A 17,203-nucleotide genomic window follows, 5' to 3' on the forward strand; every position below is an offset into this window, starting at 1 on the left:
TGCAGGTTTTCTTCCAGGAACTTCATTCACTTCTGACCAGTCTCCCTTTCCCTGCCACTAAGAAGTACCACCATGGCATGATGCTGTCTCCACCAAGATGCTTCACTGTTGGAAAGATATTAGGGAGATGATGAGCAGTTCCTGGTCATTGCCAGCCACAGTATTTGGAAATCTGCCCAGAAAATTGAATTTTGTCAAACCAGAAATCTCTTGCTCTCAGAGTTATCCACTTTACTATAAACATCTGATTGACGGAGTACTGCTGAGATTGTCATCCTTACAACAGGTTCTCTAGTCTCAACAGAGGACTTTTGAATCCCTGACCATTGGGTTCTTGGTCATCTCCCTGACAAAGGGCATTCTTGCCCAGTTATTTATTTTGGCCATATGGCCAACTCCAGAAAGAGTCCTGGTGGTTCCAAATTTCTTCCATTTCAATTACTGAGGCCACTGTGCTCCTGGGGTCACCAAAAGCTTTAGGAATGGTTTTATATCATTGCCCTGATCTATGTCTCACCACAATGTTATAATGGAGGTCTACAGAGAGTTCCTTTTTCTTGGACTTGAATTTTTATCCTGACATGCAGCTTGAACTGTGGGATCTTATAAACACAGGCGTGAGCATTTCCAAATGATGTTCACAGATGGATTCCAATCAAGTTCTAAATAAATCTTAAGGACAATTAAAGCAAACGGGATGCACCTAACCACAATCTGGCGTGACACAACAAAGAGTCTTTGTTTACTTACGTAAATAAGAGATTTCCACTTTCAATTGTTAAGAAACTTGCAAATCATTCTGAAAACAAGTTTTTACTTTTTCATTATGGGTTATTGAGTCTAATTTGATGGGCAAAAGTGGGAAATGTATCCATTTAAAATTAAATCTCAACACAATAAAGTTTGCCAAGAGTGAAGGGTTCTGAATTGACTGTAAGTATAGTAAGCAGTTTTCTGGGCAAACTTTTACTCAAGTCACTTTCCAGAAAAGTGGTAGTAACTGAGTCTGGTGATGTGTCGCATGTGCTGTAGGGACTGCAGCAGGGATGAATGGCTTATTTGTCAAGCACACTAAACAGAGAGGTCATCTTACAAGGTGATGTTCAGGTTTGTGGTATTTGCCATACAAGTACATCCTCCCCAATTGCAAGTATTCATTCTTTTCATTTGTCATCTCCTCCCTTACTAGAAAATGAAACATAATCATTTATTAATTAACACCACAATGAGAGAAAATGGAAATCAAAAAGGAAGTTGAGAGGGAGTTATAATTGTGCTGCCTTTACATTGTAAGATTTTCTTGGATTCAAAAAAAGGATTAAAATAGTATCATTTTATGACTTTGGCCTCAACCAGTGTCTGCAGACTTTAAATAATGAAAGCAGGCTGAAAATCCTAACCATAATTTTATTACTTTTTGATGTTCTGGAATGCAAAAAAAACTCACATGGGCCTGATTGTCTGTGTCATTGATAACTCTCATGCCACACAGGCTACCTCAGATCTGTTTTGATCAGGTTGTGTCTTATTCTTCATTTGGAGCTCTTCAAGTTACTTCTCTGCAGGGGCTACCACATACAGTAACAATATCAGAAATTAAAGCAAACATAGATGCTACTTTAATTTTTTCCAAGTATACACATGAAATAGGTACATAGGACTGTGTCATCATGGCATATAAAAATAGAAATAATTTCATCATTATGCAAAAAATGCAATTATGTTGCCTCTGTCCACCACTACAAAATTGTAAGAGCTGCACAAATTTAAAAAAACTCACTGGTAAGTTTGCCAGCATAGCATTTATTCAAGAACATGAAGAACATCCATGTCTTCAAGAACAAGTCCAGATGATACTTCAAAAGATCCAAATGAAAAGCATTATTACCAGTTATTTCATATTCTTAACCACATTTATCATTCTAAATTTTTCATGATTGCTTTATAGAGAAAAACAAAGTCTTTCACTCAAGAAAGTTTGTATCCGTAGGCAGTTTTTGAAGGAGACGCTTCTTTTTTTTTCAGAAACAGCCATCACAACTTTTTTAAGGCCAACAGTGTTTCCCCACCAGTTCTGTGACCATGTTCTGTTATAACTCCTGAACATCCTTTTCCTCTTTCACTGCGAATTTTATTTTGTTTCTAAGATTTAAAAAGAAGACAGAGTTATAAAAAACAGTTGAAAACTGAAGAAAAAAATGTCTATTTGTACCAAACAACAATATGGCAGGCTTTGATTTTTTTTCTCAGTTCTCATCCTCATTCCTTCACCATTAGAACTGTGTGAAAGTAAGAAACTGAAGACTTTTGTAGAAACAAGGTAAGGGTCAAGTGTTGCCAGTTTTATTTATATAAAAATTCTCAAATATTTGTTCCATTCTTGTATTTGGCAGCTCTACCCAGTCAATGACATCAACAAACATTACAAGTGAGGGAATTCTTCTGGGTCAGTAACAGTCAATTCTAAAAACCCTTACGTTTTTCAAACAGTAAAGCATGAATGTTTTCACTCATTTTAATCGCGCTTGCTTCGAACAGTTATCACAAAAATGCACCTTAGATACAAGATTGCAGTTGTCATTAATATAACAGATGGTAGCAGAAAATAAATAGTGTGCAGCATGCAATACAAGTGAGAAAGGAAAAATCAAAGAAAAGCAGTTGACATCTTAAAAACTGCACGTTGTTCTCAAATGGTAATTTTCCACCAGCAATAGGAGCCAAAAGAACTTATTAGCACTGCATGCAATTTGGTTGTATCTTTCATTTTACTGTTTTTTCCCTTGCCGCCTAATTTTTAGCTACATCAAATTTTGCTGCTGTAATTTTGCCACCATCTCTTAATTGTTTGGTTTACATTTTATGTGCTATTTGAAATTTTGTTCTTTCCCCAGCATTGCTTGTTTGCCTGAGAGCCATATTGAAGACACCTTCTGCCACAGCTTACTTGTCATGGCATTAGCTTCTTTAGCTCTGGTCTAGAGGTCTGCGTGCGACTGTTTTTTTAAACCAGCGCCCACCGCTCCCACAGTACTCCATTCCCATGCCCACCTACTCCCACATACACTTGGCCTCATTTGTCCCACTCCTACCCGCACTCTTAACAGTTTTGTCCCACACCTGCCTGCAGAAACACATTGCTTCCATTAAGGAAAAAAGTCACGTATGGTTGATAAGCCTATTTAACATAATCGTGTACCAGATGGTGGCTGAAAGTTTCCCCTGTTTTGCCCAGTTTTCCTTTTTTCTTTTTTTTTGCAATGATTCTGCTTCATCAGTGTTTTATTACAGATCTTTCGATGGGATTTAAATAATAATTTCTGAGCACAAGTCTGCATGTCTTTTTCATAGAAAGAAAAAAAAACAGAACAGTGTAAGCAATTTGTCTTGTGGAAATAAAGTACGAGCTATGTTAATAATTGCTATTCATTCCACAAAAATGTGGAATGGGCACAGAAGGTAGGTGCTGTCCACATACAAGTTTTGCTTAACACATACCGTAAGCTTTTCTAGTCAGGATATTACTGTTAACAAACACTCCCCACTTTCTCACAGTACTGCATAGCCACACATGGCAGTGATCATGTTTGCTTCTGTGTTTTAAATTTAATTTTAATTTCCCAGACTCTGCCTCCTGCTGCTCCCATCCACAATACTAGTGCATCACAAGTAATTGCATTAGATCCCACGAGTCCTGCACTACAGATCTCTAGTCTGCTGTTTGGTTAGCTGTGCACTTTAATCTGTGTCTCTCATGATTTGACTCTTAATTTCAAATTTATAAATGGTGCGTGGCATTCTTAAAAAATAATTCTGTGTGTTCATGAGACCCAGGAATCCAATGGTCACAATGATTTCTTGTTTCAAGGCCTATTTACTTATACAATAAAACCCAAACATATGTGCCTTAATTTACACAGGTTCTGCATTATCCAAGGTGAACCTGTAGTGTTTGTTAACAGTAATATCCTGACTAGAAAAGCTTATGTTTTAAGCAAAACTTATATGCACAGCTTGTATGTGGACAGCACCTACCTTCTGTGCCCATTCCACATTTTTGTGGAATGAATAGCAATTATTAACATAGCTCGTACTTCATTTCCATATGGAATAGTAAGTGGTTGCCTATTTACAAAGCTTTAACGAGACAAATTGCTTAAGCTGTTTTGTTTTTTCCTTTCTATGAGAAAGACGTGCAGACTTGAAATATGTAATTAAATAACAGGTTGTCACAGAAATAAATAAAAGAAGAAATAATGTTGGTGTCACCGAAATAAAAAAATTATGAAATAATCATATACATACATATATAGATAAGCAACAAAAAACATATTTGGTGACACTTTTAACTATTTATGCTCACATATCATCTTCGTTATTATGTATTTATTATCACATTTCATACTTTTATTTATTCACAAATTCTTTTAATTTTGTCTGAAATAGTCCTCCATAAGGTATCACTTCCCAACATCTTATAGAATAAGTCATACTGTATATATACATATAATAAGTCTGCATACTTTTACTAAAATGTCATGTTAAATTAATGTAAATTCTAAAATCAAATAATGTCGGTCCACTTTTCTCCTTTAGTAAGATAATAGCCACCAATATTCAAATGAAAACAAAATTGATCATTTTTAGGGAAAAAATCTCATTTCGGACAGCCGGGACGCCTCTTCTTTATATGGTCCAGGGAAACAAGCAGGGACTGAACAGTACCTCCCCCGGGACACTTGATCGCAGCCCCCCCTGGGTGGCAAAGGTGCCGCGGATTCCCGTAGGGCTACATGGGAGATGATGGAGTTCTCTGCAACCCTCTTAGGATCCGGGGGTGCTGCCAGGGGTTGCTGCAGTGGTTCCTGAGCCCATGTGGACAGCTCTTCCACCACATTCAGAGGTGCAGCCGGAAATAGGTGGAGCACTTCCGGGTGGGCTATAAAAGAAGCCAGTAGCCACCACCCCAGGAGCCACAGTCGGGCGGCAGTGGATGAAGCTTGCCGGAGTGGTGGAGAAAAGAGAAAGAGGAAAAGAAGAATTGTGTGGGCTTGTGCTTATTGGAACTGTGTTGTGCCAGTGGGAATAGGGAAGGCGTTACCCACAGGCGAAGAAAAAAAATAAAACATTTATTTGTTTTATCAGTGTGCCTCCTGTGTCTGTCTGTGTCGGGTTATACACTGGTATAGCAGCTTTGTCACAATCTTTTAAGATAAAATCTTTAGCACATCATAGGAACAAACATTAATTTGATTAAACTAGTAACTGATTGATTTGATTTAAGAAGTACATTTTTCACATAAAGCATACAATAAATAAAATTAATAATGGTTAGAAAGCTAATACTGTAATGTTTACAATTAGATAATGTGTACGTTACCTGAAGAAATGCAGGTCTTATTATACAGTGGGAAAAAGAAGCACCATCTTTGACATTGTCACCGTTACTAATAAAACACATTACACAGTCGATCAGCGGCTATAAAAGAGAGGGGGAAAGCATATGAATGAGAGTATAACATAGAAAGGAAAAAAGGCAAAAAAATGCAACAAGAAGAAATCAAATTATTCTTGTAAAGTCAGTCTTAATGAGACAAAAAATCAGGTTGATTTTACAAAAATATTTAGCTAGTCATACCCATTGAAATACTATATTAGCTTATTACATACACATAACAATGCAGGCTCCCGAGTGTTTTATTTTTAAAACATTCTAAATAACATACATAATTTGAAACAAACAAGAATAAAAAAGTTTTCAAGATTCCAGTTGGCGATCTTTAATGAATTTTTCCTTAATAAGGAGTAAGGACCACGGATCAGGGCCAGCTAAAGTTTGGCAAACAGAGGCGATCACCCAAGACCTCATGTTTCAGAAGATCCTGTCTATTAGGATGTTAAAAATACAAGAATGACCCAAGAATGTGGATTTGCAACAGTGTCCATTGAAGGAGACATTCAAACAAAAAAAAACCTATTGGGACTTAATCTCCCAATTTGTTCATTGAAAAGAGTAAATTCATCCCATTGAGTTTAGGATTGTGTGTGTGTATTGTGTTTGAATTCATCAGGCCCTCTATGTTTACCTACATTTTATGGGTTCTTTTAAAAGACTAAGCAGTAGTTGTTTGCCTGGGACTGGAGAGTTCCTTCGTTGCCTGTCACACTAGCATAGTCATGGCTGTCGATGGCTGTGCCTGGTGGTCCCTGTAACAGGCTTTCAATGAAGGCTCCTCTGCAAAGCATCTATTGGATGACTGTGTACTTCGAGGTTACGTTTTCATGTATTACTTAGTAATAGTATTAGAGCTGAACATTAATAAAGACATAAATTAAGTGAGAGAACCACCATAAATGTATGTTTACTGAAATGGCTCAAGGCAGTTTTAGGCAGAATGATGGGTTTTAGAGTTTAATGATGAGGTTTTCTGTTTCTGAATTCAGTGAAAAACAGGTTGGTCTTTAATATCTGGAATAAATAGGAATTTAGAGACAATATCCAGAAAAAGATATGTGTTTAGTCAGCATTGTAAAACTAGAAATGTATCTTCAGACAATCTCTGCTGTCACACAGACAAGAGAAGATCACCAACACTTAAGTCATTCACTGTTGGTCTTAGTTCTATCTATCTATCTGCTCCCAAAGGGCATTCTATTTGGCAGCCAATCCTCCTTCTTCATATGACTATTTACTGTATCTATCAAGCATAATCCAAAAATTAGAGATAAATGAAACTGCAGCATTTTGTTTAATATAAATTTTCACAAAATTGCCCTTATAATTAATTTGGCATGCGATTTCACAATTGCGAAATGCGAAACTCACTATAGTGAGTTTATTTGTAGATTTAAAAAATTGTTTGGAGTGGAAAACAAAGAAACACATGGAGAAAAAGTTTGTAGATAAGAATAAAATATATAGTATATGGCAATAGCATACATTTTGGTCATTTGTTTTGCAAATTTTTTTCTGAAGCAGAACTCTTACGTTTTGCTGTATATTCAGGTTTGCATTAATCATTTCACTTATCTTTGGCAATAACATACAAAACTTCTTTAATGATATCAAACATTGAAAGACCCATTAGGGTTATACTTACTCTGTTGCTATTGAACCTACAAACATTATTGCCCTCACAAATAACTTGTCTCAAAAAGAAGTTCAGTTTATGGTATTTGATGCTTTCGTCCTCCTGCAAGACAATTCAGAGAGGCATACCATGAGAACCAATTGTGTTTTTTGTGTGTTTATGCTCTGCCAGGTTGTTTTATAATGATTAGTCTTAACTTTCCCCAGTTTTGATGTACATCATAGAATTTCTCAAAATGTGGTCCACTTGAGCAAACCTGCAGGATCAAACTGATTTAATTCACCCCTAATGTTTCACTGCAGTTTATTAAACCTTGTGAGAAGACTGTCTTTTCAATTAATGGCAGTGTGCTATGTACTATATATACAGTATATATATATATATATATATATATATATATATATATATATATATATATATATATATATATATATATATATATATATATATATAAGTAAGAAGAGGCAGGTGAGTTTACAATAAACAAAAGCCTCTCCTGGCAGGTCAACATATTTAAGCCACCAATAGAACTGAATAAAATTTTAAAAGTACATATGATTTGTAAATGGCTTTGAATAAAAGCATCACCTAAATAAACTGATGCATTACAATGTATTTACTGCATTTTGTTACTCGAGAACATACTGTCCTGCAAACACATTATTGGCTTTGTAATGAAATAAATATCTAAAATAAAAATAGCTTAAATATCACACTTTTTTGCCAGTCTAGTCTAACTCATTTTCAAATGATACAGTCTGCTTGTCAAAATGCAGCTTGACTCTTTGGTAAATCACAGAAAACTGACTTCCCAGTAAAGTAAAATTACATAGTCTTAATTACTTAATTTACTATTACTAAAATTACTAAGTCTTACCCAAACCTCTCATAGACCCCTTCTATAAATATAAATGTTATCAATCCTTTCCTTTACTGAGCCTGTTTCTCCCTTTCCTGACCACCATTCCCAGTTACTTTGGGTACAGAGCTTCAGTGACCATGGAGGAGATACCAGTTATTCTCACTCCCACTCACACCATAGTAATTTAGACCCACCCAACTAACTCTACCATCTTTGCATGCCTAGGAAACCTGAGCATAATGAACAGAGAACAACCAGATCAGAAACTGAGCCCCAGTCCCCAGGAGGCAGCAGTATTATGTGAATTTCCCATTGGGATTAATAAAGTATCTATCTATCTATCTATCTATCTATCTATCTATCTATCTATCTATCTATCTATCTATCTATCTATCTATCTATCTATCTATCTATCTATCTATCTATCTATTAACCTCTGAGACAACTTTCCACCCAAATGATATTCAACATTTCTTTTAACCACACACTTTTTATTCATACCTTTTGACCTGTAAGACTGTAGAAACCATATTCAGTAGTTGCCTTAATTCTTTCTGTGAATTGTTTCATGGTGAGATCAACAGCATTTTGGTACAGCTGAGGAAGATTTGAATATTCGTTATTATTCGTTAAAACTTCTAGAACCCCAGCACACAACAGCAAAAGTAAAAGCTGAACTGACATTTTTGTTGTTGTTGTCTCTTGTACTGTCCCATCATCTAGATCTGTGTGCCGGTAAGCTTTTGTGGATTTGTGAAACATTAACTCTAAAACTGATGCCAGACATCAAATTATGCAATCAGCAGTGTACACCCCTTTACTTTGTTGAATGGAATTTGGACATTTGGGCTCTAGCCAGTGTAACATCATTTTACACTTATAACTGTTGCAGAGACCTGGGTTCAGATACCTCCGTGTGGATTTTCTTCTGCCCTTGGGTGTTCCTCAGATTAAAAAAGCTAGTGACTCTAAATTTTGCCTTGTATGAGTAAGTGTGTCGAGTGATAGACCGCCATCCTATCCCAGCTTTTTGCCTTTTTGCCATATTGGAATATGTGAATAAAGCATTGACAGATGTTAATGAGCTTTTTTAAAAAGAATGTGTTGAGTTCTGCTGTTCCCATGAAGAACTGATGGTCTGATGACTCTAGAAGTCCCATTGAGCCAAGCTAAACATAACTGGTAGCGTAAAAGGTCTCTTCTTATTTGTAACATTTTGGATGCTCCTATTAGGCATGCATCTCCATTGTCGTTATAGAAGATCATCCCGGCTACAGACAGACACTGAGACACAACAATGTCTAAAAGCACACACTTTTATTTTGTTTCTTCTGTACAGCACACAACACGGTGCACCAACCAGCCACAATGCTCAGTCCTGTCCTTTCTTCTCTTATCTGGCCGTCTCCACTCCTCTCCCACAAGCTCTGTCCACTGGCTCCCGACACTGGCTCCCCGAATGGAGTGAGGCAGCCTCTTTTATACTGCACCCGGAAGTGCTCTAGGTCCGGCGGCTCCTCTAGCAGCACTTCTGGGTGTGGCAGAAGTGCTGCATGCCATGGCTCTGGAGATGTCCAGGTGCCCCCTGTTGGTGGCCACAGGCCCCAGCAGGGTTGAGCTTCTAAGCTCCAGTACTGTGGCCCAGATGTAAACCAGGGGGGCTGCCCTGTCATGTCCCTTGGGGTCTTCGTAACCCTGTCTTAAATAATTTTACTGCCATGTCAATATTCCACACTGATGTTTTATAACTGTTATGAAGACCAATAGAAACCTTTGTTAAGGTGTTCTTACATAAGAGTAAGTGAGTAATAAATATATTTTTGCAGTTCCTAAACTTTTTTTTAATGATTTACAATGTTAATCCTGGGATATCCCTATAAAGTATTCTAGATTTGCAGTGCATAACAACAGAAGGCTGCCTCACCACTTATTTTATACTTGACTCTTGGAATTATAAGCAGGCCTCTCCCACTGGCTCCATTTCATCTGAACTAGTGTGGTGCTGAGGTGTCACCCGTTGTATGGCTGCACTCGGGCCCTAATCTGGGATCCTGAGTTGGTTTGTCATGTGGTGGGTGTGGTGCTGTATCAGCACGTGCTCCTAACCTCCTCCTCCTGTTAGAAGATCTAAATTTATGGCATGAAATGTAGGGGGAAAGGCACTCCAAAATACAGGAAGGAGCAATATTATTTAAGGCTTTATATAGCATTAATAGCATTTTAAAGTCAATTCTAAAAGGCAAAGGTAACCAATGTAGTGACACTAAAACTGGTGAGATGTGCTGAGATTTTGTTTTTCTAGAAACGATTCTTGGTGCTGCATTCTGGACTAACTGCAACTGACAGGTAGGCCTGTTAGGAGTTCATTACAATAAATAGACAAACAAAAGTGTGAATTCATCTTTCAGCAACTTGAAAATGTAAAAAGAGGTCTAACTTTTGCAATGTTTCTTAAGTGGGAAAATGCCATCCTAGTAATATGGTTAATATGTGATTTAAACTTTAGATCAGAGTCCATGATTACACCTAAATTATTTACTTCAGCATTGAATTTTAATGCTAAGGGATCACGTTTTTTTTCACACTCTTACTATTTCCATTTAACTAATAACTAAGATTTCTCAGCTTGAGGAAATAACTACTCATCCTTTCAGAAGTACAAGACAGACATTGGGTCAGCGATCTCAAGCATCAAGGTCAATAGTTGCTATAGATAGGTAACACTGTGTGTCATCTATATAGCTGTAGTTCACCTTATGTTTTGAGATAATCTGGCCTAATGGAAGCATATAGATTTAGGTCTAATAGAACACGAATCTATCTACATTAACCTGCAAGTCATTTACTACTTTAACCAGTGGAGTTTTTGTACTGTGATTTGTTCTAAAACCTGCCTGAAACTTATTAAGAATAGAATTTGTAGTCAAATAGTCATTTAATTGCGGAAAAAAAATACTTTTTGTAGAATTTTACTTTAAAAAAGCAGTTAGAAATAGTTCTAAAGTTGTCAAGTACATGTGAGTTATGATTATTTGTCTTAAGCATGGGAATAACTACTGCAGTGTTTAGACAATTTGGGAAGACCCCCATGTCTAATGACAAGTTTACTATGTCAAGTACACTATCAATTAGCACATCTGAGATTTCTTTGAAAAATCCCACTGGGACCAGAGGAAGGTTATAGTTGAGAAATTATTCTACTGAGTTGCATAGAATGAAATTAATTCTCTAAAAAGAGCATGCTCGGTTCAACAGGATTCATTCTGGAAGGATGTGTTCAATTATTTCCAATATCATTTATTTTGTGTTTAAAAAAATGTGACAAAGGTCTCACAAGTTTCACTAGAAGACTTCAGAAGGGATTCTGTTAAATGAACTGGGTTTAGAAGACGATTCATCTTTGAAAATAAAATTTTTGGATTTCCAGCATTATTATTTAGAATTTCAGAAAAAACAGAACTGCCTCTTGAAGCAGACTGCTATGTTATATTCAGCTAAATGTGCTGTGAATATTTCACATTGGACATTATCACAAGAACAACAAAGAGACATTGGAAAGGTTTGGGGCAGCCACCCTTATAATATTTCACGGCTGTAAAATCGAGCAAAAAGAACAGACATGTTCACGTGACAGAGTCCAACACAGAACTGACTTTCTGCCTTAAAATGGCAGCCTTTAAATGTAAGTAGAGGAAGTGATGTCATCAGGGCTGGAACTGGCAGTGACGCTATTGGTTGCCCCGGAACCAGGCGTGACTTCACCAAGAATGGTCTGAAAGGAATTGAGAGAGAGAATCAGCGCACTTCGCCGCCCCCAGTCAGGCGTGGAATTACTTTTATTCAAACACTTTAGTTGTCCCCTAAGCGCAAGTGTGTGACAACAGTTATTTTAGTTTTCCTCCCTTTACACTCAGCTCTACAGCATTTTTCTCTCGATGTTCAGTTAGTGTTCCAAGATATTTTAGTGCTAGAAGATTTCTTGACAATTTTTTCAGGGGCACAGCTCCCATCCAAAAAATGACCTTTTATTGATAACAATGCTGGCTGACAAACACTAAATTCAGACCGATTATTGAGAATATTAGCAAACCTGGACACTACGGATGCATCAAAATAACGTTTTTTAACATTACACTGCCCTTTATTTCTAGTTATCAATGTTTCTGTGTTAAATAGAATGCAGAAATGGGTCAGATATATGGATAGCCATGACTTGATAGAAATCATTATATTAATTAAATAAGCAACTTATCCTCTAATAGGACAAATCAGTAATCAGGCAGGAGAAAAGCTGTTCATTGTATCTTTTAATTACTTAGAGGGAGCATTCTTCAAAGGCAGTTTGTTACAGCATGGTCAGAATGATCACAGAATGAAGCAGAAGCTCAGACTTATTGATAACTGAATTTATATAACAGTGTTGATTAATGCTTACATATCGCACTGCTTGGTTAAAAGATATGATGATGTTTAGCATAGAGCACAACCATCCTAAATAAAAATCTTTCATCATTATATCCCTTTTCTTCAATATCTATTAGATTACACATTACCATTGAAATCTCTGTGTATGTGACAACTGCCCAGTTTTATTATTTAGAGGATATCTACTGATCTCTTAATCACACATTTGGTGAAATACATCGACCTGCTCCTGGTGCATTCTTGTCATTGTTGTTCACTTGACCTTTATCCGGTTTTCTGATTTGCCTGAACAAGTTTCTGACCTGTATTAACCTTATTATACTTCTAAGATGGCAAAACACTATCGTAAATAACTATGTGAGCCTTAAGTCTAATTTTTCTTCCACATTGCTTCATGTCATCTTTCAATCCTTTTGAAATTCTAAATCCTGCGTGTGTCCTCCTATATGTGTAGGCTGGCTGATGTGCTGGCTGCAATTATTCTTGAGATGTGTCCAGAACTTGATTGGAGTGCTAATGTGGCAAACTGAATTGAATTACAGAAAGCCACACACCTGTGTATATAAGGTCCCACAATTTACACTGCATGGCAGGAGAAAAGCCATGAAGTTCAAAAAACTCTTTCAAGACCTTTATAATCACATTGTGGTGAAGCATAGAGCAAGACAATGGCATAAAACCATTTCTGAGACACAATAACTGGGAGGTGACTAAGAACTCACTCTAAGTAGGCTTCAGAAGTCTTCCACTGAGATGAGGACAACAATCTCAGCGGCATACCAGCAATCTAGCAATTATGGTAGAATGGCCAGATAGAAGAAACTCTTGAGTAAAGACTTGTGATAGTTTAAAGTACTCTAAGAGCACAAGGAAAAAGATTCACCAGCATGTCCAGGGTCCAGAGGGGTGGGGTTTTTCTAGTGCCAGGATGTGGTGACAGATATTTATATCTATTTTTGGTACAATTAAAGAATCAGTATTTAACTAGAAGGTTTGCCCCAAAACTTTATTTTATGTTTTTGGAAACAAAGAACTTTCTTAGCATTTCTTCTGACAAACCCTATGGCATGCAGTACTGATACAGCATAACAGCAAAAGGTATCAGCAAGATTTTACAATATGTAACATATAAAAAGAAAAGCAATGTAGCATAATAATAATAGGCAGAAATAAAATATTTTATAAACAAGATTTTATACTGTATATGAGTGTGGAGTATATTGAATACACAGACAATAGTAATAAATTAAATATATTAAATTTCATTGCTGCCCACAATGTTCATGCCCTGATGATTTTCTCAGGGATTCTTGATTAGTCCTGTCCTTAAACTTCATTTTTCTTCAACAATCATCTGTGCCAGGACTGTATGTCTACCGACCAGGTACTCAGCCACCTCATCACATTGTTCTTCTCTGACAGCTTTTAATTCCTAAAAATGGAAACAAAGTGGAATTGCTTCATGGCAGAAAATACAAATTTAAAAATATATATTTATTCTGTGTGTGAGTGTGTGTGTGTGTATGTATATATATATATATATATAGTGGGATATGGCTGGCCATTCATCCCGGCCAATACCCCCAGGCCGCCAGGTGGAGCCCTCCCTGTAGCGTGGAAGTGCCCCTAATGCCAGCAGGGAATTATGGACAATGGAGTGTTTATTCATAGCCCTGCTGATACCATGGGGGCCGCCAGAGGACGCTGCAGGAAGGAGTAAGGACTATTTTCCCTACACCCCGGAAGTACGTCCCAGTCACATGGACAGAAGAAATGATGTGCTTCCGGGATGAAAAAGAAGAGTTTTCACCTGACCCGGAAGTGTTAAGAATCACATGGACTGAGGGATCAGAAACATTTCCGGGTCAAGCACTTTAAAAGGACTGTGGGAAATCCCAGCAGTGAGCTGAGTTGGGAGGCAGGGTGACTAAGAATCTGGGAGTGGAGGATTGTGATTTGTTATTGTATTTGTAATTATTGATTTATTGAAGAGTATAGTGGAAAGGAGGGTGCTTTGTGCACTGTATTGTTCAAATAAATATTAAATTTGGACTTTTATCTGGTGTCTGGTGTCTGATCCGAGGGTTCAAGGGAGCAATAGCGCCCCCTATCTGTCATAATATATATATATATATATTGTGAAGCCCGGGACACGTACAGCCACCCTAACCTGACACAGAGAGGCAGGACACAAGTTCAGCACACAACACACGTTTTATTTCTCCGTGGAGAACTGTTTTCTATTGTTCCCCACTTTTTAGCCCAGTACATAAAGAGCCCAACACATACAGCACAGTCCTTTTGCCTCTAGTCCTCCATAAAGGCTTTGACCTTCTTCCACCCGTCTCTGGCCATTGAATAGTGGTGACTGTCTCCTTTTATAGGACACCTGGATGGACTCCAGGGGCCTCATGCATAATGCCATGCATAGAATTCACACTAAAACATGGCATACGGACAAAAGCGGAAATGTGCGTATACACAAAAAAATCCTGATGCATAAATCTGTGTGTATGCCAACTTCCACATTCTTCCGCTCCATAAATCCCGGTCAGTGTGAAAAGTAACGTACATGCACGCGCCTGCTACCACTCCCCAACTCCTCCCTGAATTACGCCTCTTTGAATATGCAAATCAATATAATTTGCCCTTAAGCTCAGTGTTCTGTGAAAAGACAATGGGAAAACACTGGAGAAAATAGAAGAATTTCAGCGAATACAAAGTGGAGGCAAGGAAAAAAGTACTATTTGTTGGTTTAAGCAGTGATGTAAACAACAAAAGGAAGTTGATCGAGTAACAGAGTGGCGGAGAAACTCAAAAGTTCAAGTTCAGAAAGTCGCAAATTGTCCAAAACAAATAAGAAGTGGTCAGATATCAAAATCGCCGTGAAAAGGCAAGTCTTAGCCCACCGTCTGAGTGTAATATGGAAGTGCATTAGGGTACAGAGAAAAGAAAAAAAATAGGGACACAGTGAGAAAAAAGCTTGAAATGTCAACTTTAATCTCGAAATTTCCACTTTAATCATGTAGTTTATTTTGTCATTAAAGTAGAACATCATAAACTTCATCGTAAAATCATTCAATTTACTAGTTTCTCAGATCCAAATGTAACTAAAGTAGCACATTAAATGCTTCTTTCTATGTGTTCTTTTATGTGATCTACTGTATGTGTGTGAATTACTACATGCTTCTTAAACGGGCTTTCTCTTCCTCTGACAGGACACAGAGTCCATTACATTTGTGATATTACAGTTCTCTGAACAATTTAAATATTAAGATGTATACTTGATATCATTTTCATAATGATAGGAATTAAAGCATGTATTAAACATGGGAACATGGTGGCGCAGTACTAGCGATGAGCTGGCGCCCTGTCCAGAGATTGTTCCTGCCTCCCGCAAGATACTTGCTATGCCGTGCTCGACCTTTGATGAAATAATTTATTGCAGCAGTACTGTCTCTTTCAAACGTGCTAACCTCCAATTCCTGTCCTTCCTTTTCTTTCACCAAGTAATCAATCATCACACGATCAGCTCTGTAATAGATGCCAAGCCTTCTGTAAGCTTAGAACGATGATTCTTCAAAACTTTTATGAAACATTGAAATATCTTCCTAGTACATGCTTAATTATTCCATCCATCTATCCATCCAGGGTCACGCCAATCCCAACAGGCATACAACGCGAGGCAGGAACAATCCCTGAACAGGGTGCCAGTTTGTCTCTAGCACTGCGCTACCGTGTCCACACATGTTTAATTATTAACATTATAGATTATTTAAATGATGTTAACATTTTATCTATATAATGTAATAAACATGCTTTACTGCATTTCATCTTAAAAATATCAAGAGCTCCAAGATGATAGCGCTTGGAAATCTAAATCGACTTAGAAGCCAGTTGTCATCATATGTACTTTATAAAGTGACTCAGGTTGTGCAGTATTATAACTGTAGTGCAAGTTTACAGTGAGGTATTATACTAATAAGTACAAATAGTTCTACAAGAAACAATTGATGGATTGATTGAGTGCATTTAGAGCACTTGGGATGAAGCTGTTTCTGAACCGTGAAGTCCCTACAGGAAAGGCTCTGAAGCATTTGCCGTATGGGAACAATTCAAATAGATTGCGCGCATGGCTGAGACAGTGTGTGCAAGATGCTGTATACCGATAATCCGATCAGCTTCTGTACAGCTATGATTCCACACTCAGATACAGTGGGTTATACAACACTAAAGCAGTGATTGTATTTAGAATAGTTTGGCCATTTGGTGCACCATTATATGATTATGTGTTGATTACAATGAGATGCCTTAAACTAATAAATAATATGTGGTTAATTTCAGTGCATTTTATAAAGCCGTGTCAGGGAACAGTAGCACTGCTTTGACGCTGGGTGCCATCAGTTTACAAAACCGAGCAGAGAACTTGCGTACGCAAGGGATTGAGCTAGCGTGAAAATGTGCGTGGCTTTACACCAAGTTTAGTTTTTATACATCGCGATGTGATTGTGGAAACGAGCGTTTGCAACATTTTTGTGCGTACGCACCATTTATACATGAGGCCCCAGGTGTCCAATGACCTTCTGCCAGAAGCACTTCTTGGTGTAGCAGAAGTGCTGCCAAACAGGGCCCAATAAACATCCAGTCGCCCCCAGGTGGTAGCCATGTGCCCCAGCAGGGTTGAGCTTCCATGCTCCAAACCTGTGGCCCAAGTGTAAGCCAAGGGTGCTACCCACTATCGGTCTGGGGGAGAAAATGTCCTGAAAAAGCTCTCTCCCCGGAACTTACATTGTCGGGGCATCCCAGCCATCTGCCACAATATATA

At 37.7% G+C, this 17,203-nt stretch overlaps 1 protein-coding gene across 2 annotated transcripts in view; it reads right to left on the minus strand.

The window, feature by feature from the left end:
• Positions 1–1,783: 1,783 nt before the first annotated feature.
• si:ch1073-406l10.2 (uncharacterized protein LOC100536977 homolog) overlaps positions 1,784–17,203 on the minus strand; it is a 31,655-nt gene continuing 16,235 nt past the window's right edge. The window contains exons 1-4 of one of the 2 annotated variants that reach the window (XM_028804070.1): positions 8,455–8,730; positions 7,101–7,193; positions 5,381–5,479; positions 1,784–2,142 (exon numbers count right to left, since the gene is read on the minus strand). In XM_028804070.1, coding sequence (XP_028659903.1) covers positions 2,035–2,142; positions 5,381–5,479; positions 7,101–7,193; positions 8,455–8,715 — 561 coding nt within the window. In that variant the 5' untranslated portion in view covers positions 8,716–8,730 and the 3' untranslated portion in view covers positions 1,784–2,034. Of the gene's footprint in view, positions 2,143–5,380; positions 5,480–7,100; positions 7,194–8,454; positions 8,731–17,203 lie in introns of those variants that run through there. The other variant, XM_028804069.2, reaches the window with a different exon arrangement.

The sequence above is a fragment of the Erpetoichthys calabaricus genome, chromosome 6 (genome assembly GCF_900747795.2).
Source record: "Erpetoichthys calabaricus chromosome 6, fErpCal1.3, whole genome shotgun sequence".
In the NCBI taxonomy this organism is placed as follows: Eukaryota; Metazoa; Chordata; class Cladistia; order Polypteriformes; family Polypteridae; genus Erpetoichthys; species Erpetoichthys calabaricus.